This window comes from Acomys minous (assembly GCF_964271855.1).
Source record: "Acomys minous genome assembly, chromosome: 15".
Lineage (NCBI taxonomy): Eukaryota > Metazoa > Chordata > Mammalia > Rodentia > Muridae > Acomys > Acomys minous.
In genome coordinates, this window is record NC_140497.1 from 25,077,498 (window position 1) to 25,098,847 (window position 21,350).

Below are 21,350 nucleotides of genomic sequence, written 5' to 3' on the forward strand. Positions count from 1 at the left end.
TTTCTGAAGTTCTTCCTGTTACTGCAGTTTTCCCACAGCTCTGATGTGGGCTTACAGGTGATAAGGAACTTCAAGCTGGGATCGCACTAGGAAGCGGGAAAGGAGAACTGTTAATGTGAATTTTGACAGGGTTAGGTCAGCTGCGCTGTGGACGGTCAAGCTGACACAAACAGGACAGGACAAAAGGAAACACTTAAAAGCTGAATGCTATATACACACAATGTACTTTAAAATGTTTTTTATTGAATATTAATCCGTTACAAGTACTGTACGTTAGACATTAAGCCAAAGCACAATTACAGGTTAAATATAATCACAGAGATGTTTTAAATAGAAACCCACCATGTAGGCTGGTTAAGTTCCTTGATGCCCTCTTTTAGAAATAAGTAGAAGGCGAGAAAGAAGGGGGAAAAAAGGCCTTCCATTCCAGGTGAAAGCTACAACGACCAGAGCATTTCCATGCTGTGAGCATCCATTTGTGATCAAACTGCTAGGACTATCAGATTTAGAAAAACTACAAATAAAACAAAAATCTCATCAGTCAAAATCTGAATTTCAGATAAGTTAATGAACATTTAAAAAATGCACAGATATGTAAAATATTGCATGAAATATACTTGAGAAAAAACTGCCTGAAATTTAAATCTATTTGGGCATCTTGTATTTTGTCTGACGAACCTACAGATAGACAAATGCAAAAAAAAACCAAAACCCCAAAACCCAAAACAAACAAACAAACAAACAAACAAACAACCAAGGTGGGGTTAGATCCCTTGCCACTGGTGGGTCACACAGAGAAGGAAACAAAAAGAAGACTATCAACAAACCAAAGGGCCACTACACTGGTTATTTACAGAGAACGACATCACAGTAAGAAAACACACAACTCCAAATGTTGTTGCCAGGAACACACTACATTTCCTCAAAGCTGGTTTTGTAAGTTTCTGAGACCTTGTCAATCAAAGTACCTTTTTAGTATTGTAGGTATCAAAGACAAATATTACTACCACAAAGTTAAGATGAGCTTACAATACTGGGAGGGAGCAGAAGCAGGCACAATACACACACACAGAGCACGCTGTGCAGGGAATACACTTCCTGCCCAGCACGGTCACCTAGCTCTATACCACTCCCTTCAGAAAGTTCAGTTCCTTCCTTTTACTGTGGCGTTTTCTAGCTTTCCTTCCTGCACATTGGGGGCAGGTTCGGTGACACCCCGTCACCAAACGTCAGCTGACAAAGGGCACTCAGGGCCACTTGAGAAGGACAGACAAACAAAAGAACGAGAAAACCTCCAACGGACAGTGGAAGGGGGAGGAGCTATGACGTGTACAGAGAAAAGAGGGTGAAAGAAGGAAGGGTCAAAACTATCTCTATGGTGCAAATGTTACCTCAGCTTTTCAGAACTCTGGGAGAAGTATAAAACTGGCCACTCCCTGACCATACTGGATCTTACAGAGGATATAAAATCTTCAGCTTCCTACAGGTTTAAGTTTCACGGATCATAGTATATACTGTAGATAGTATTACTTATAAAATACACCCCCATAAAACACACTTACCAGGTATGAAATAGAGACATGTCCATTCACCAATACATTTCACATACTAAGAAATGGGTTCATGTTTCACTGCTGGAGTAGAAAAGGTTAAAAAGTTTCTGCCATAGATAAGGCTCTCTCACAAGAAAAATGTAATTGCTCACTAACTGTAGAATGTATCAGTTGGCTGGAGAAGCCTCACTTTTTAGGGTGTCTTTTTTGTTTTTTCAAGATAGGGTTTCTCTGTGTAACAGAGCCCTGGCTGTTCTGGATTTACCGTGTAGACCAGGCTGGCCTTGAACTCAGAGAGACCAGCCTGCCTCTGCCTCCCAAGAGCTGGGATTAAAGGCATGAGCCACCATGCCCAGCTAGGGTGGTATTTTTTAAATAAATCTTTTTCATGTGCTAGATGTAGCTGGTAATAGTTCAAATATTACTTCCATTATTTCTCTCATTTCTTTGTCACCACTTTAACAGCAAACAAACACCCAGTCTTTATGATACATGAAAACCCATTTTAATGCCATTTTTGAGTATTTGCTGAGTGACTCTAGAGTCCGTAGCTCTATGCAAGATGATCACCTTACAGGAAACACAGGAAGAAGGCTGCCACACCAACAAGACCTGGGTACATGGGCAGGGGCAGGACAAGGAGATGTGCTTAAAAATATACACCATTTTTGTTTACAAGGCCATTTATAGGAATCCAAACAACGAATGTTTAAAGGGGAGAGGGAGTAATGTCCAAGTAACCCTTCATGCAACTGGGAATATACTGAAATGCAGGAAAATGTAGACAATTTACTGGACTCTAATGCTGTTTTCTAGCATTAGCCAAAATGTTATTGTTTATAATACTATCTAGGATAGGATGTTAATGCACGTTTATTTGCTTGCCATTTTCAATTACTTCTCTATATATTCCCAATGCACCTCGCTATTCTGACAACTAAGAGAAATGAGTCTAGTTGGTACCAGGAAGCTCAGCAGAGCCCAGGCTGCTGCAGGAGACGGCAGTGTCCTTACTCTCCTTCGCTGCTTGGAGCTCTAACTGCTAAGAAGGGAAGGGAAGAAGCCTGGCTGTGCTGGTACTATTGTGCACAGAACTGAAACACTGGATTCCTTGCTGCCATTTGTTAGCAAACTGGCAGAATCTTTTGAGCAGAAAGTGGATGAGGACTAAACCCAGTTCTGCTTTTGGTATGAAAATAACAGATACCTGCATTCCTTAGACCCAAGAGGAAGAGAAGAAATACGAGGGTGAATGGGCCAAGCGCGAGAGCTACTTCTAATACTAGATTAGCAATTGGGGGAGAAGCAAAAGTAAAGTCCACAGAGAAGTGTCCAGAGTACTTGATTTATGCCTGAGTTAAGTATCCGTCTGGCCGAACCTGGGGAGCTGGCACCATCGGGTCTCTAGGAAGGGCCCTGGAGATGAGGTGAGCAGAGATACTTGCCTTCTCTCTGCACTTCTGTTGGGAAGGTGAGGAGCCCAAACCCATCAGCAGTTCGAAATCACGCATGCACAAGAGAGTAAACAGACTCCAGCCAAATGCCATGCTTTTATATTCCAGGGGCTCTTTTATAGTCCACGTCGCTACACAAGGGAACTCTGCGCAGTCACCTTTTGCCAACTTGAACACACTCAGGATGCCTTTGGTTTTCAAGTTCTGAAAGTATCTATTAGCTCTGCAGACCCACTCTTAAAACAGATCACATATGTGCATTCTGCCACACATGAGTCATGAGACCACTAGCACGTCACAAGTCTTCCTTACACAGTGTCTACTTGGCACAGAACATCAGACACACAGCACTGGTGGCTTAGTGACTACAGACTAACTTCTCAAGGTAAGGCCCAGATGCTACGATGGAGATGATACAACACACAACCACAGTTGAGACAGTGGCTCATCTTTTAATGATGCTCTAAAGCTTTCCACATCTGTAGCATGTTAATGTTACTTACCTAAACCACAGCTGTGTTGAACATTTTAAACTAATTCAGGTGGGGTCGAATAACAAATACATTATAGCTACTAAAACTACACAGACGGCAAATTCTTCAACCTTTTGTTAACAGACGCAATATGAGGAAAGAGAACTGAATGGAACTCTAGTCACTATTAAACAGGCAGCCCAAAACATAAGCACCCAGCTCAGGCCTGTGCAACTTCAACAGGAGTGAAAACCGAGGCTAATTCTTGGTTTAATTTTGAGGAACCCATGCAAGATTTAACTATAAAATTCACACTAGACTGGATGCCTAGCTCCAGCATTGGGCTCAAGCTAACAAAAATTAAATAAATAAAAAGAGAGAAATGTGTATTTCAATAGCCAGGGAAATAAAGGTGGTCACAGTTTAATATGCTTGCATTAAAAAAAAAATTAAAAACTTGTTTTCAGGACTTCCAACTGAAATGGTTAAGTGTGTCACACTGTTTTCTTCCATGTTTATATGACTTTTCCTTCAAAGCTGAGTAGACAGCTGCACAGCACAAATCTAAGTAAAGTAATGCACTCAATTCAGCATTCAGTTAAGGTCCACAGGGCAACAGATGGAGGGTGGCTCTGCTCAGACTCCTGTGTACTTGGCAAATGCTGTTACAACAAACAGTACTTCCACCAAGAAATGGTTTCTATAAGTGGCACTTAAAAAACTAAGTCAAAGAGCCTTTGGTTTCAATGTTTGTTTTCCTTGTCTAAATATATTATGACCTTGAAGAAATGGTTCAAAAACTGAAAGAAAGGATGTTCTTAAACTATTTGAAACATACTACTTAAAATAAAGGCCAACTCTTAAGTAAACAAAATTCCTTATATTTGTGCATATTTATTATTTAGGGTTTGAATCTTGGCTTTCTAAACTAAAGAGAGAGGGGAGTAAAATGCTGGGCACCCTAATGGAGTGCAATAGGCCTCTCTCTAATTTTGGAAGCAAAGGGTAATATTAGGGTGACAATTCTGGTGGTCCAGATAGTGAAATATTTATTGAGACATCCTGGGTTGGTGTGGGTGCAGCCACGGGGCCCTGTGACCCACTCATCCTTCCTCCTACCACGTCCCTTCCTCCCAGCTCTCTAGTCCTTTCGCCAGGAAAGAGAAGTCATAATTGCCTCCTTGGAACTCTCCCTAACATCTGTAGCATGGTTCTGAGAGCCCTGCAGACTGCAAAGAGCAAATGGTCCTCCTGGCTCTGACTTTCTAGGTCGAAAAGATGTTTGTACCCTTCCTTACTAGATGTGCCAGTTTACGAAAGGAAACTAGATCTTGATGCTTTTCCTTTGTGTTCACAAGAAGCAGATGCAAAATTTAATAACAGGGATGTGGGAACAGTGTCTTGCTCGGCCAGAAGCTCTGGCTGCTAATAGTGATTTAGTCGGTGTGACTCTGTGCAAAATAGCCCAGGAAGACTGGCTCATTTTCAAAGTAACAACAATAACAACAAGCATTAACAATATATGTTTGGCAAAATTAAAAAATAAAAAATAAAAAGAGCCCATCTCATGTGTCTATCTGCTATAAATGTGGCAAACACAACAAAGAAAATGTAGTGTGTGGACCAAGAACATGTAAGCCAGCATATTCTCTTTCCCATTTCCGCATTGAGCAAGGCGTCTTGCTTGAGAAATGGGAAACTGTCATGAACCGAGCCTGAGCCACGATCCTCCCAGGGAACCCGGCAGGTAAGTGTGCTCAGTCACTCACTCTGCACCAGCACTCTGGCACTGCTTTATAATAGACAAACAGCTCACTTCTTGGCTGTTGGGATTTAGAGAACTTTGATTTTTGTTGTTGCTGTTGTTGTTGGGAGCAATCCACTATAATCCAGGCGCAGGTCTGAATCCCTCTGGCCTTTACCAGGGGCCATCACTAGGTCTTCTGCTCTGCGGCCGTTGCGGTCTGTGAAGGGGCTTCTGGCTTCATGATCTGGTAGGTGATGAGATATTCTGGATATGCCTGCAAAGGTCAAGCAGATAGACAACTCATCCCCTGAAGGCGGAGCGGCTGAGCCTTCCCAGGGTCAGGCTAGGAAACAGGTGTAGCCTCTCCGCCTGTAGAACTGTTTGCACAGCAGTTCCACTTGGCATTTCTTTCACCTCTGCAGTGCTGGGGACGGAGCCCAGGGCTGGCTCACACGAGCTGACTATCTCCCAGCCTCAGCCTCACATTTCTTTCAATACTGTAAGTTAGTTCCCTCTGCTCATCCTTTACCGCAGAGCCATGTGCCGCCCGCTGGAAAGCATCGATATCTTTCCTCTTCACCTTACATAGTAGGTAGTCAAGGGGCTGATTAAATCAAGTAAGAATTCTGCTGCTAAGAGCTCAAATCAACCATAATGAATGTAACCCACATGCTACCACCTAGAAGAGGAAGGTCAAGCATGCTGAGGTACCAAAAATCTACAGGGCAACTGTGTGGGGGTTACTGCAGGTAGGATATTTCTTTGTGACAGGGTCTCATGTAGGCTAATCTGTTCTCAAACGTGCTCCATAGCTAAGGCCTGTCTTCCTGCCCCTGCCTTCCAGGCACTGAAAGCCACCACTCACGGCTCGGGATGATCGTACCAACCACCGAGCACCTTCTACAGGAAAGATGATGGCGCACATTTAGATTGTGGCCTTCATCACTGTCTCTACTGTCAGGAAGTTACTGAGACAGAAGCTCAGCTCTCGCCTGAGAAGAGGACTTCTTGGTGGGGAGTGGTAAGGGAGGCTGCTACCAGGGGACACTCTCCCAGGTCTTACATAGAAACCACTACGAGAGCCCGCTAGGAAGCAGGGAGCGAAAACCCCTTTCGTTTGTGGACTACCCATGAATTCTCTAACGCTAAATGACGACAAAACTAGACTCAGCATTTCAGAGTGCCCTGTGACTCTCTGGACTCTTGAATCTGAAGGTGCAAACTGCTATTCCATAGCTCCCTTCCACCCCCCCAAAAGACAGGGTATCTCTGTGTAGCCCTGGCTGTCCTGTAACTCACTCTGTAGAACAGTCTGGACTCACAGTGATCCAGAGTGCTGGGGTTAAAGGCGTGCGCCACCGTGGCGCATTCTGTAACTTTCTTTAATTCATACTGCTTCACTAAAAGGATTTAAAGCAGCGTTTCCAATTTTAACAGTAATTTCTCCTTTACTAGCAGAGAACAGCAAACACTAATTAGATAGTTTAGCCATAACGGAATAACTTTGGCAGTTCCTGCACACTTAAGGCCTCCGCTGTGTGGACACACTCTGGTGTGAGGGAGAACCCTTGCTCTCAAGTTGCTCATCATCTGTCTGGGGATATAAGCAAGACAAAGTGAAAGAAGAGTGTAAAACTGTGCACAGCGGCACCTGTTACACATAAAACTGAGGCTCAGCATCTACTTCCCTTTGTCCCAGCGAAGCTGACTTCACACTTGCTGTGACACCTTCTTTTTGCTTACAAAGCTACTTCATTAGGAGTCAAGGGGACCAGGAACCCCGATTTTTGGGACTCCAGCACATGCCCATTTTGGTCAGATAGATTCTGATTCTAGCAGCATGAACTACTGTAAGCTCCTCCTGTGAGGGCTCCAGAACCAGGATTAAGAGCCAGGACTGTTGCTGTGCATAGTTTATGGATCAATCACAAAGCCAAGAGGACTTCAAGGCAGCGGATCATTCAGCTGCAGGATTAGGAAGGCTAGAGCAAACCTAAAGCTTTATTACCTATCAGGTCATTTTAAATCACACTTCTTACAAAAGCACAGAGTGTATACATCTGTTTTAAACTCCTAGAAGCAACCGCTCACTTTGGGTAACTCAGTTTAAAGAATCATCACCCATATTTCTAATGCTAAAACTAAATCTCAACAACTCCATTTGAGTTGTCATGCTTTCTTGAATGAGATTCTGAATACTGGGAAACTACTTTTACAAACTATTCTATAGTATATTCTTCTCCATCTTAAATAAGCCAGCACTGTACAGATCGTGTCAGTAAAATGGACAAAACCTTGGTAGCACTCAATATCCAGAGAATCTCTCTCCTATGTATCTGATGTAGAGCGTAAAGTAAAACTCATATAGCTATTCGTGCTCCGCCCACCCACAAGTGCTGGACAGTGACTCCAGGACCGTGTACATCGAGGCGAGGGCTCTACCAGGGAGCCACTGCCAGCCTCTCCTGAGATCTTAAGTCTAATCATGTCCCAATCACAGCCAATCTTCCTTTCAGGTATACATCAATTTCATGTACCTTTCAACCCTAAACAAACAATCCCATCCATAACATCCTTTGACTGAAACATTCGTGTGTTCTCGACAGTGTTAAGCATTAAGGATCAAGTATGATTTAGTAAGCAGGGAGTGTGAACAGATTAGGAGAGAAAAACTTCCTACTGAGCGAGGTAAATTTTGATCAGCTGGTCGAGGCTGATCCTCTTTCCTCATGAGTGATTCCTGCCTCCTGTCCTAGGAGCTTTGCAACAAGCATGCAAATATTCTTCTTATGGAAATTATCCCCTAAACTCAGCATCCATGTTGCATGCAGCCTTCATTCACCATAATGATTTGCAAGATGGAGTTTTTCCAACCCCAGCATTCCTCGCATTTCTACTTATAGTATTCTATTATGACCTAAGCAGTTCCCTTTGTCACTCATTCATCAGAAAGAGTAATGAATGAATGCCCCGCCCCATTCACTAGTGTATTTATTCTGGGATGCAAATGTCTCAGATTTGCAGGGGAAGCTCCCTCAGCGACTTCAGGTCCTCACGCTGTCCTCCGCACTTTCCTTCCTGAGCACTTCGTTACTGTCTGGTGTAACAGCTACTTGAAGTTCATCTACTCTGCTCCAATCCTGGCTCCTTCTAGGCAGGAATGGGTGGAGGGATTGGGCTTTAGGTTTTCACTGCTACTGGGCGTCTCTGCTTTCAGCAGAGTTTCACATACGTACATATATTTATACATAGACTTAAACATACATTTATGTACAGAGGCATCTATATATCTATATATCTGTTGGTATGTTTGTTGGAAACCACAAATTCCTATTAGTTAACGCAAGTTCAAAACATTCCCATGTTTTGTTTGTTTGTTTTTTTTAAAACTTTTCTCTCATCTCATATGCTACTTCCCTTCTTCTATAGTAAAAGCCACAGTTCCCAAAGCTAATATCCTGTGTACCTACTCACTTGCTCAACCCTGTAATACAGTTAATGGAGCTTTGCTGTTTTGCCCACACTACCACCATAAGCACACTTACTAAGGACGAGTTGCCTGCAATTTCTCAACTATACACTCCATTCTGTCCACACTGAAAAATTATTATTTTTATACGTTATCTGTTTGAAGTTACTGTCCTACTTTTTCTTCTACTTCAGGCTAATTATGGCTTTCAATTAAGGTTAGAAAATTGACATTTGCATTCAGACAATTTGGGTGGCATTTAGTGCTGGTCTGCAAATCTAGAAAGTTTAGTTATGTACATATATATATCTCTGTATAGACATTTCCATCATTTTTTTCCAATTTCATTTTGAAGCCTCAAGAGGGTGAGGCTTAACTACACTGCAGTTTTGTGACTCTCAAGGCTGTAGGGCTACGATCGGAATAATAAAGATCCAGTTCATGCAACCAGCCTAGGGCGAGCAGGTCTACTCAAAAGCATGCTGTGCCTGCAACACTGTAGATGCTGTCTTAAACATGGCTTCCGCTTTTTTAATGAATGTGTTTAGTGACTCCCTCACTCTGAGTTAATGAGCAACATACCTGTTCTCCTCTATAGATGACGTATTCAGCATACGCCAGTCCATTGACACTTGGCCTGCCAATAACTGAGTGATGTCCTGGTGGAGCATGGGCCATTTTCATGGTGCTGAACTGCAGAAAAGACTTTCCAAGGGTCACTCTACAGAAGAGCATTTGTCTAAAGAAAAAAATAAAAGCAAAACTTTCAAGAACACTTTAAATCTTAAAATGTAACCATTAGGTTTATTAGCTTTTTTAAAAAAAGAAAAATTCACAGAATTGAAACTAATTTAAATGCTACTTTCAAGTTTGTGTGCTGTAATGGAATAAATTTACTATTTAACAATTATCAGGCTTGGAGGCAGAGGCAGGCAGATTGCTGTGAGTTTGAGGCCAGCCTGGTCTACATAGTGAGACCAGGACAGCCAAGGCTACATGGTGAAACCCTGTCTTAAAACAAACAAACAAACAAACAAATAAACAAACAAACATAAAACAAAAACAAAAAAGACAAAAACAATTATCAGGCTCAATATCAAGTTAGACCAACAGTTTAAGGCAGTTTTGGAGTACTGTGGGAATCTAGCATAGAAAGTACCTGGTATGAGCTGAGCCAAGTGTAAAAAGACACACAAGGGAAACTGCGTTTTCACATGACCGCATAGGAAGCAAGGAATCAGATGGGCGGTGCACCTGAGATCCATACTGCTGTGTGCTGCTGTGTGTGCTGCCTTAGTACAGGACACTGCACTCACGGAGTCAGAGCGGCTACAGGCACCTGCACTGGACCAGTCACTAGCTGGGAGCATGAGTGTGCACCCCTAGCCACTGGCAATTGAGGGCTGCGGGAGAGGAAGTTTATTTTTCTTTGGGGGTGTAGGTACGGTATGTTGGAGCCCCATACTCATGCACATTCCGGTAGTTCAAATGAGAGAATTACCAAAACTCACAAGGATGTCAAGGTGGGAGGGGAAAGTACTGGTGAGGTTTGAGGTAAGTGCAGAGCGGCGTGTGGGTTGCGTATAATCAACACACAATGGCACATGCATGAAACTGCCAAAGAATAAACAGAATTAAAAACATATGGAATAAATCCTTTCATCAGTGGAGAAAGAAACTCTGTCTTTCACTGACTTCAATGTTATATTCTCAAACTTCTGAATTATAAAATCTTGTTTTAAAAAGCTGCTATTCATTTGTTTGCTACTAATTCCAAAGCTGGTGTCATGAAGCTCAGCGTTCCCGGGGTGTTATGATGCTGCCTGAGAACAAGCCGTATCACTGGCAGCATCAGCAACGCAGACCTGTGTGTTCAGACACGGTGATGGCTAGAAGGCTTTTGTTCTGCAGTATCATTCTTAGCATCTTCTAGCTCTGACTCGGAAGGGCTGACAGGAAGGGCTGAAATGCAGTTTCACTACAAGCTACAGCACGTGCACACATGTCTGGCCTGGATCACTGGCACCAGCACTCTGTCACTGCTCTAGGCCAAAGGCTGAGCAGCAACTTCAACAGGAGCTGAAAACCAATTTGGTTAGTTGAGGGTGACAATCATTCTGGTCAAGAAAGGACGCTCACCTGTGACATATATAGCATGACCTATCTTTGTGTGTGGGACAGCCGGTTCCTCCTCCAATTCCATAAACATACTGGTTGCTTTTAGAAGAGTTTTCGGCAAAGTAAATTCCAGCTCCAAACATCCCTCCAATGTATGCATGTCGTTCATCAAATCCTTTATGAATAATTGCATTAATGAAAGGAGAACCTAAAAATATAAAGGTGGAAAAGTTTCCATTTGAAAACTTAGCTGTATACTATTTTCACCAAACACAGTATTATTAAAGAAGAAAAATGAAAAACAAACAAGCAAGAACCCCACAAGTGGCTCGACTTGGAATTTGAATTTAGAAGAAAGTTCAGAAAGTCATACATTGCACATGCTTTGGGAAGCCTTGCCAGCATGTGAAGCATTAGGGTACCAGGCATTATTTCAACCAAAAAAAAAAAAGGTCAAACAAGTTGTTTCAATACAACATTATCAATCAGTCCCATGGGCTTTCCCGTTACTAACTCCCCAAGCGCAGGCAGGCACCTGCGGTAGGCACCTGTGGCAGCCACCTGCGGCAGGCACCTATAGCAGCCACCTGCAGCAGCCACCTGTGGCAGGCACCTGCACTCACCGTGGAACAGCATGCGTTCATTGTGATGGTTGTGATTCTCCTCAGACACTTCCTTTTGTCTGTGACAGAATCGCTCCCTCAGCTTCTTGTTCACAACTTTTTGAATCTTCATAAAGGAAAGATATCATTATTAATTAAATGTACATTTCTGGTTTAAAATGACAAGTAGTTTTCCCTTTGGTGGTGTCAATTTTGTTTGATGCAGTACGTGAAATTCAGTAAATATGGTGGCTTTGAGTGACACATGTTTTCAGTTCAGTTGTTGCTGTTTTATGTGTGACCATGTGCAGGAAAGTGAGTGCTTGTGAGTGTGAAGCCAGAAATCTGCAATGAGAATCTTGCTCTATATCATTCCCTACCTTATTTTTGAGACCAGTCCCTCATTGAAGCTGAGTTTACTATTGGCTGGACGAGCTGGCCCGTGAGCTCTTGGGATCCCCTGACCTCCATCTTTCAGAGATAAGGGTGGACACCACCATGCCTCACTTTACATGGATGCAGGGGGCTCTAATTCAGCTCCCTCCCATTTGTGCAGCATGCACTTTATCCACTAAGCTAAACAGACAGACAGACACCCTTCATTTCTTATTTTGATGCACTAGGATAATTCCTGTGTGTCTGTTAAGAAAGGATTAAGCTAACTCTCAGCAGACAATCCCTTTCATGATATCCTCTGAAAAAGCAGATAATGGCCACATAGTTTTTTCTATGATGTAAGAGACAAATGCATTCTGATCTCATCAATGAGAAGTGGTCTAACAGTCCAGGCCTTTAATAAATGCTATTTTCAAATGATTTTAAATGAAGTTACTGCTGTTGAGGGTCCAAATTTGAGGATGCAATGGGTGACAGCAGCCGCCTTTGTGACACAGCCTTCTGTTTGGAGCTTTGCTGTTTTCACGGTGTAGCAATCTCTGCCCAGTGTAGCCTTGATGGTTACAGGTTGTAGTGAGAGAACATTTGATTTTAAGACAATGAATGATAATTTTTGACAATTTGAATTTTTTCTTCCAATTTGATTGTCTAGATTACTTTTCTGTTAGTTTTGCAATGCAACTCTCCCCATAAAAGTTTGCACACTTACCCGAATGACATTGTATCTGTTGAAGATGCCACCAGCATTCCCGCCGTCTCTGTGCTCTCGAATGGTACTCTGCATCTGCGGGACAACGGGAAACAGTTAACTTTGTAAGAGTCAACATTGGGTATTCCTTCTGCTGTCTCTACAATGTTGTAGCTCTTCCATTTGTCTCCCATGAGTCTGAATCTCAAACAGGAGCACACTACAAACCTATCAACAAATTCATTGAGTATCTGTGGTGAGAAAGTGGTCTTAGGTACTACTGTGAACATTTTCTGATACAAATTTTGGAAGATTGTAAACACAACAGGGAAACTGGAAAAATAGCCCTTTAAATAATGTATGATTACTCTTTTGTTATTGAGATGAAAAGAAACTGAGTAAGTTGGACTAAAATGATATTCAACTGATACCACATTAGATAACTGCTAAAAATAAATATTAAAAAATATATTTTTGTTCCATTTCATCTCAATAGTCTTGGGGATCTTGATATATCATCTCAGGCAAGGGAAGTTTGACTATATTTCACGGTTAAACAGAATAACCCTTTGACCACTGCTAATTCTTCTACCCTCAAATTTAAAATAATTATGAAATAAAATAAAATAAAATAACTATTATGGAAAAGAATCTATTTTAAAGACTTACAAAGAGAGTCTAGGACAGCTAAGGCTACACAGAGAAAACCCTGTCTCAAAATACAAAAACAAAAGCAAAAACAAAAGATTTAAGTGTCTTGGGCTGTGGGCAGAACACTTGTCAAGGATGTTGGGTTTCGGGGCAGCATCACAAAGACGCCAGAGTTTTTGACAACTGACATAGAGTAAGCTCTACTCATAGTTCCGTTCGGGGGATGTGCAGCCCGCATCTTACATGACTGGAACTTACTACAGGATAAATGAACATGTCCGAAGACATGCTGCCTTCCTGATAACGTAATACAGACTGAAACATTCCCTAATGTGAGTCTTTAGCATTGGATGGAGATAGTTCGGGCAACAACGGCCCAGCATCCTAAGTGCAGGCAGACCAGTTTCTGCTTGGGCGTTTGTGTAATGGGCCGAGGCAGCTTACTCACAACAGTGGAGCTAGACATTGCATTAGGGAAAGGAGTACAGGCCATCAGCACAGGGAATGTTTAGCCACCTTTCTACAGGAAGTTCACACGCGGTCTTATTATACAGTGTTTGAAATAATCGTGATTGTGAAAATTAATTGAGATAGATAACCAGGATATTACTAAAAAAAAAAAGTAATAACTACATTAAAACAAAAACTAAGCCAAGTGTGGTGGCACACACCTTTAATCCCAGCACTTGGGAGGCAGAGACAGATAGATCACTGTGAGTTTAAGGCCAGTGTGGTCTACAAAGAGAGGCCAGGACAGCCAGGGCTACACAAAGAAACTGTCTCAAAAAACAAAACAAAACTAAACCTAAAACCCTAGAAGGTATTTCCGTCTATCAGGAAGATTCTTGCCCCATATCAATCTTAGGTGTATTTTACTATATAAAAATGTTTTTTAAAGGTTCTTATTTACATGACAAAATTAATAGAAGAAAAAGACAGCTATTCTACATATAGGCTTGTGATATGAGCGCACTGTGCATCGTGTGAGCCGACAATCATACTGAAAGGCTTGCTGGTGACTGAGATTGAGTAACAGACCAAGTGACTCCATAACAGAGTAAGAGGAGTTCACGGCTCCTGGAAAAGCACTCTTAACAGAATCTGGGCAAAGAGACACTTTTTGACGTTCGTTACCTCTTCTTCTACTGACTGATATTCTTTATCTTCTGGAGCAAGATCTAGCAAAATAGTTCCCTGATTCACACAGTGAAAAGTCAAGTATGGATTGGTTCCTGTAGAAGAGAAAAACAAGACCATAAAGCACATGCCCGCATCCCCTCAGGCCCATCAAGAAACTGGCAGTTTGGAACAGCCTGTAATATGTTTAGTCTCCACCTCAGCATCCAGTCCGTAAGCAAATATACCAAAGGCCCAAGAAAAAATGAAGTGTTAAGGGACTTATCCCCTCCCATGAGCCCCTTCTCTCTCTGTTTTGAGACAGGGTTTATCTGTGTAGCCTTGGCTGTCCTCAAACTCACGGAGATCCACCTGCCTCTGCCTCCCAGAGTGCTGGGATTACAGGCATGCACTACTGCACCAGGCTCCGTGAACGCCTTCTACACAGCAGGGCTCTATATTTGCGGAACTGAACTCAATCATGAACATAGGATATGTCTACAAAAGTGAAACACAAGGGCTGGAGAGATGGCTCAGAGGTTAAGAACACTGGCTGCTCTTCCAAAGGTCCTGAGTTCAATTCCCAGCAACCACGTGGTAGCTCACAACCATCTATAATGTGAACTGACGCCCTCTTCTGCAGATAAAACACTCATATACAGTTGGGTGTGGTGGTGCACGCCTTTCCCCAGCACTCAGGAGGCAGAGGCAGGTGGATCACTGTGAGTTCGAGGCCAGCCTGGTCTACAGAGGGAGTCCAGGACAAACAGAGAAACTCTGTCTCAAAACAACAAACAAACAAACAAACAAACAAAAAGTGTAGACAGAGGGAAGCTAGTAAAAGTGATTGGCTAAGCTGAGGAAGGTAGGGGATGCTCTACCAGTTAACCTGCATGTGCTCCGGGGTCAGACTGCCCAAGCCCCAAAACTAGCCCTGGTATTTCTTCACTAAATTCTGGGGGAAAAAAATTTTTTTTCAAATAGCTTACCTTGCTGTCCACCTAAAAGTCTTTCCACACCCTTGATTAACTTGTGGCGGTGTCCATATGCATTGATGCCTATTTCTTTCAATTCTTCATGACCCATATCAGCCAACACGTCTAGTGTGATCTGAAAATGAAAGCAATTGCACCCTAAATCTGAGACAGTTCTTTGGAGGATGAAAGCTCTTCCACTTGTCTACAGTGCTGTGAGCACCATACAAGTTTAAAGAACCTATTTCCTTTCATAAACATGATCTTCAAACTGCCTGAGATGACCAGGAGCCTCCCAGCTCATTACAAAGACTTGCATTTGCTTTAAGCAGATGGGGAACCAAGAGAGGAGGAGACCCAGTGTGACGGAAGACAGATGTCATTGCCACGTTTCTTTCTGACTGCAATTCTACCATCTTTTGTTTGCCTCCAGATAGATAGATCAGCAGCTGGAAAATGGGAAAATCCCAAATTCAGTACCTTGTGGGTAGAAGAAATGAATTGCAGAGACAAATTTTAATTAATCACAGTGTAGCAAAAGCAAGCCAACTTTACATAAGAAAGCCAGCCAGGAGTTCGCTGACTTAAGTGGTAGGCAGATTGAAAATGTAAGTATCAGTGTAGATCGTAGGTCATTTCATAAAAAGTGACATTAGAAATTCCAATTTGGAGAAAATAAGATAGATGATCTTTAGGCTCATAAATGATCCGGCTAGCAACCCCCGCTGTCTCACACACTCCGTGTCTGTACAAACCTGTGGCTTATCTAGGATGGAAAGCTTCCTGATTTGCTCACACCTTTGTGGACTACAGTGACTGTGACTCTACCTCCACCTAGTGGCGAAGTTCTGAAATCACCCGTGGCTACATCTAATCTCCCAAACGAAGTTTTCAACAGCGCTTTCAAACGACAGCAGCACCAAAATAGTCATCTTTGAAATGGAACAGTTTACAGAGGATGACATTGGTAGTTTTTCAGGGCAAAAAAATGGCCCTGGGATAAACACTGGTCTGTCACCCTTGGTTTTTTATTTCTTCGGAGAACTGAAATATCCTTTATAGACATTCTTTTTCTAACTCATGCAAAATTAAAAAATATATAACTTTCTCGTTCCTTACACGTACATACTTAAAGTGGCAAATAAGGCCTCAAGCTCTGAATTGTACTGTCTAAATGAAATACTGCACAGTGAGCTGGACCATCTCAGTGCAGTGAACAACACTGCTCACTCTTTGAGCACACTAAGTGGCCATTGAAGAGATAATTGCTTCATGGTACAAAATCAGCAATTCACGTCTGATCTCCCAAAGGAAGTTTTCAACAGCGCTTTTAAAAGGCAGCAGCACCAAAATAGCCATCTTAGAAATGGAACAGTTGGGGTTGGAAAGATGCCTCAGAGGTTAAGAGCACTGGCTGCTCTTCCAGAGGTCCCGAGTTCAATTCCCAGCAACCACATGGTGGCTCACAACCATCTATAATGAGATGTGATGCCTTCTTCTGGCTTGCAGGTGTACATGCAGATACAACATTGTATACATAATAAATAAATAAATCTTTTAAAAAAAGAAATGGAACAGTTTATACTGTAAGGTAGACCTGATTTTATATAATTTGTGACCCATGTTACTGATGTCATCATCTTCTAGACATTTTATACTTCAGTTTAAATATGGTTGACAATAAAAACATGGCCTTATTTATATGAGGTAACTTTAGGTTATATATGTCAAAATCTTTGTAATTGATACACATAGTGCATAGCTGAAGGGTGTCAAAACTAAGCTGGAAGACGAAACAAAACTCCGAACAAAGAATATTTCGAGCCATGAAGGATGGAGACGGTTTAATATACAGACTTCAATCACAAGGATATAGGAACTCTTGCCCACCCCCACCCCCACGCTATCAAAGGCCTACATTACTACACTTCAGTCAGTGAAGCAGTGCCGAGCGCCGGGCTCCTCTCTGGTGGAGAAGGCAGCCTCTAAAATGGCTGCCAGAGATCTTCAGCCCCTCGCATCTGTGTCCTGGTGAAAATACCTCGCCCTAGGTGTGGCCTACACTTACCAACTAGTTACTAATATAATACAGCAGAGATGCAGGACAGTCCTTTCCCCTCACATTTAACTAGCTCATGTATCGCTTTTAGGCCTCCACTGACTTACCTGGTGGGAGCAAGAAGAAGATACGCTTGGTTATTTGGAGGAAACCTGAGTTTACTTCCCTGGTCATTTCCTTTGGGATGAAGAAGTTACTAATGTCTAACATGATTAATATAAATCTTTAGAATAAAGCTTGATTAAGCTTTTATCAAGCAAGATAAAGCTTGATAAACTAAAAATGGTCCTGCATATAAAGTACATGCCACATCTAGTAGGGTTGCCTCCTGTTCCTAAGATTTGTTCATTTTACCTGGGGTGTGGAGAGAAAATTAACTATTTTAACTGAAAAGAACTTTTTTCGTTTGGGGGTGGTAGTGGTGACAACTTTGTAATTTACTTAACAATGAACTTATTTGAGCTCAAGCTTTTATTTTTATCATATTTTGAAATGGCCACTCTGTGAGATATAGGTTGACTATAAATATACCCAGCCAGCCAAGTCACAGCAACTGAGCTCTAGAAATTACAGTGTCAATCAATATCCCCCTCCCTCAACAGGCAAGGCCTTCTAGGTAGGAAGCTACATTACAGGTGGGAGATGTTATTCGATCCTGTAGTTAACTAGAAGGGATTTTGATAATATCTTTAGAAAGTATCTGTATGGACTAAGATAAGAGAACAGAACTGTGAAGGTGAAGCTGAGAATATGACGCTCTTCTAGGACCAGAAAGAAAATAATCGTCTCCCACCTCACTGGGAGAGGAGCAGCCACATGTAGGAACAAGGGCAGCAGAATGCATGTAGTGGACACAGCGCATGCATCGCACGCTTCCACAGTACATAGTATATTGACACACATCACTGGACGCTACAGGATATTTATGACCGAGAAGAGAAATGTAAAGGTATGCTTTAAAAGGTATGGAAGAATTAAGTGGACTTAGTAGTTTATCACTGAGAACTAGAAGGCAGCATGTGCACTTGAAATAAATACAAACTTAACTGGCAGCCCAATAGTACAAGATAGTCAAGACAGCTCGATGTGTAGAAAGGCAAACCGCTGCTTCAGGAGGGGCACACCAGGCAGTACCCATTAGTGCAACACTTAACACCTTGACTATGAAAAGGATGTAGAAATTATTTTGAACAAAAGAAAAATCAATGGGACATTGATTTACTTAGAGCAAAACTGCAGTAAAAAGGAAGTGATAAAAAGGATAAGCTGACTGAAGGCATCATTAAACTAAGTCAATACATGAGAGAAGCAAGCCACAGGCAGTCGGCTGCTGACAGAGAGAGCATACAGTAGGAAGTAAAGAACAGAGTTGTACATTACAACGCAAACTGATGGAAGCACAGAAACGGCAGTTCTAGGAAAGGCTTAACGAGAATTAGAGTTTTTGGTTTATTAAACCAAAATGTGTGTGAAATTTCACAATTACTATGTGTGTGACTCAGAATGAAGAGACAGAGCTGTTGACGGAGCCACAGCAGAGGAGATTGTTTCCCACACTTCAAAGCTGTTTACAGCGTCACAGGAATCTCCAGTCAGAATGAACAGATGACAGGAGAGGCAGCCCCTAGAGCGGCGTACATCTTCACTGCAAATAAAGACCTATTCTTAACAAAGCATGGTTTAAAAACTGACAAAAACACATAATCCAGCCAGGAATTTTCATTACCTGCATATTGTAGATGTGCTTAACTGACTAATAAGAAAAGTGATAGGCTAAATGCCTCTTAACTCACTTTAACAGTCAGAGAAAAATAAGATCAAGATGTTCACTTAGTTCAGTTCTATTTCAACTGTTTAAGTCATTAAAAATATAAAGAATGAGCTATAATAAATGTAAAGAAATTTATTTAGCTAAAGAAAATCTTGGTATTATAAATTATATAAAAATTTAAAAACCCAACACTTTCCAGATATTTTTTGAGATAAGCTTCACTAAAGCCCAGACTACCCTCTAGCTCGCTAGGTCACTTAGGGCCAGCCTTAAGCTTGTGATCCTCCTGCTTCATGCTCCCAAGCAGCAGCGGGAGGAAGCGCCACCCTGTGTTAACTGCAGGTACTGCATTAGGTCGACTACAAGCTTACAAAGAATAAAGAGGGCCAAGACCTATGGAGAAAAATGTAACTATGTCACATACTGAAAAACTGAGTGAGTTTATTTATAACAGCGGGGCATAAGTTGTAGAGGCTGATGGTTGGAGAGGGAAAGGTCTATGATAAGTTGGCAAGGCCTTATGAACGTAATAAGGCTTGCAAACGCATGTTGTTGTGGGCTGGGTGCTAGCCTTCAAAGAGACAGGTCCTCAACCCTAGAAGGGATATGTTCTAAACGCTAACACTTTTGGGGAGCAAGGCTGTCCCTGATGCTTACGGTAAGGATCCTGAAGCCAGCAATCACCCAGGAGAGCCCACGTTTATAGGAAGTATCCCAGTAAGAGGCACCTGAGAAGGCAGACACAGGACGACAACAACAGGAGAGACTGGGATAACATGACCTGTGATCTAAGTCAAGGAAGCTGGGTGGGCAGGCGCAGAATACTCTAGAACTGCTGCAGGGAGTGCATCCTCAACAATCTGATTTCAATCTTCTGAGGGAAAATATTCCTGTTAGGCTACCAAGTCTGTGGTCATTTACTGGGCATAAGGTGGTAACTCTACACCAGGGAGAAGGATGTACTGGGTTCTAAGTGCCTCCTATCCTGAGGTTCCATGTCCAACAGTAGTCCTAAACTGTTGGTATCCCTATCTTAAGGGTTTACCACCGAGCACTGTAGTAAGAACTCATTATCCTCCACAACAGGCTGGCAAACGGAGTTCTCACTAGTAAACACAGGAGATGAGGGCATAATGCCAGTGTCCTCTGGAAACAAAACACCCAGATGGAACCGAAACTATTTTTTTAAAAAAAAGATTTATTATATATTCAATATCCTGCCTGCATGTGTGCCTGCCCACCAGAAGAGGGCACCCAGATCTCATTATAGATGGTTATGAGCCACCATGTGGTTGCTGGGAATTGAACCCAGGTTCCCTGGAAGAGCAGCCAGTGCTCTTAACCTCTGAGCCATCTCTCCAGCTCCTGAAACTATTAGTCGATAGTTTCTTGACCTAAGTTCACCAAGTGCTCTACCACCACGCTGTACCCTCACTTTTCCTGGTCTAACCTGACATATATACTACACTGAGCAAAACTGATCATAAAGAGAAAGGGCAGCTCTCTGAACTGTGGGATAATTTTGGAGAGGAGTACAAAGTGCTGGGCTCCCTGGCTTCTCTAGAAACAGCTCAGGCAGCTAAGAAACAAGGTAAACACTTTAAATCACGGAAGAAAGAGAACACATACTACAGAAAATAAATAGCTGCAAACTTAAGAAAACTATGTGGCAGTAAGTCAGTAGTTGGAAAGCTGAAAGAGTACACGAGAGTTTACCTGCTCTGTTTCAAAGATATCCCGAAGGTGTTCGAGGCCAAGGCTTTTAAGGAATTGGCTGATATTCATGTCAAGACCCGCAACTAAAACAGAAACATTAAAATTTCTCAGAATTTTCTAATTCTATGAAGGTTTCAGTATTTGTGTATAACCCTATTTCCTGACCCTTGCCTATATAGATGAGTTCACATGACATAAAATAATGCCAACTAATGTAAAAAAAACTTTTTTGAGACAAGGTTTTTCTATGTAGCCTTGGCTGTCCTGCACTTGCTCTATAGACCAGGCTGGCCTCGAACTCACAGAGATCTGCCTGCCTCTGCCTCCTCAAGTGTAGGATTATAGGTATTCGTCACTGTGCCCTGCTCAAATATGTAAATTTAACTCAAACATTTCAAGTTATTCTGAATTTGATCTTTGGCATAGCAATAGTACTTATATAATTCTAATATACATAGAATATAAAACTAAAATACAAATTTATATATAAAATATATGGTGGCACATAATAATTTACATATTAATTTCTAATATAATAATATTATTTTATAAACTTAAGGTTT

At 41.9% G+C, this 21,350-nt stretch overlaps 1 protein-coding gene across 2 annotated transcripts in view; it reads right to left on the bottom strand.

Annotated features, from left to right (window-relative positions):
* Positions 1–221: 221 nt before the first annotated feature.
* Positions 222–21,350, bottom strand: part of TNKS (tankyrase) — a 164,185-nt gene continuing 143,056 nt past the window's right edge. For both annotated transcript variants that reach the window (XM_084760366.1, XM_084760365.1), the window contains exons 20-27: positions 20,788–20,870; positions 15,257–15,377; positions 14,286–14,383; positions 12,522–12,596; positions 11,438–11,543; positions 10,836–11,022; positions 9,279–9,435; positions 222–5,501 (exon numbers count right to left, since the gene is read on the bottom strand). In XM_084760366.1, coding sequence (XP_084616492.1) covers positions 5,415–5,501; positions 9,279–9,435; positions 10,836–11,022; positions 11,438–11,543; positions 12,522–12,596; positions 14,286–14,383; positions 15,257–15,377; positions 20,788–20,870 — 914 coding nt within the window. In that variant the 3' untranslated portion in view covers positions 222–5,414. The remainder of the gene's footprint in view (positions 5,502–9,278; positions 9,436–10,835; positions 11,023–11,437; positions 11,544–12,521; positions 12,597–14,285; positions 14,384–15,256; positions 15,378–20,787; positions 20,871–21,350) is intronic.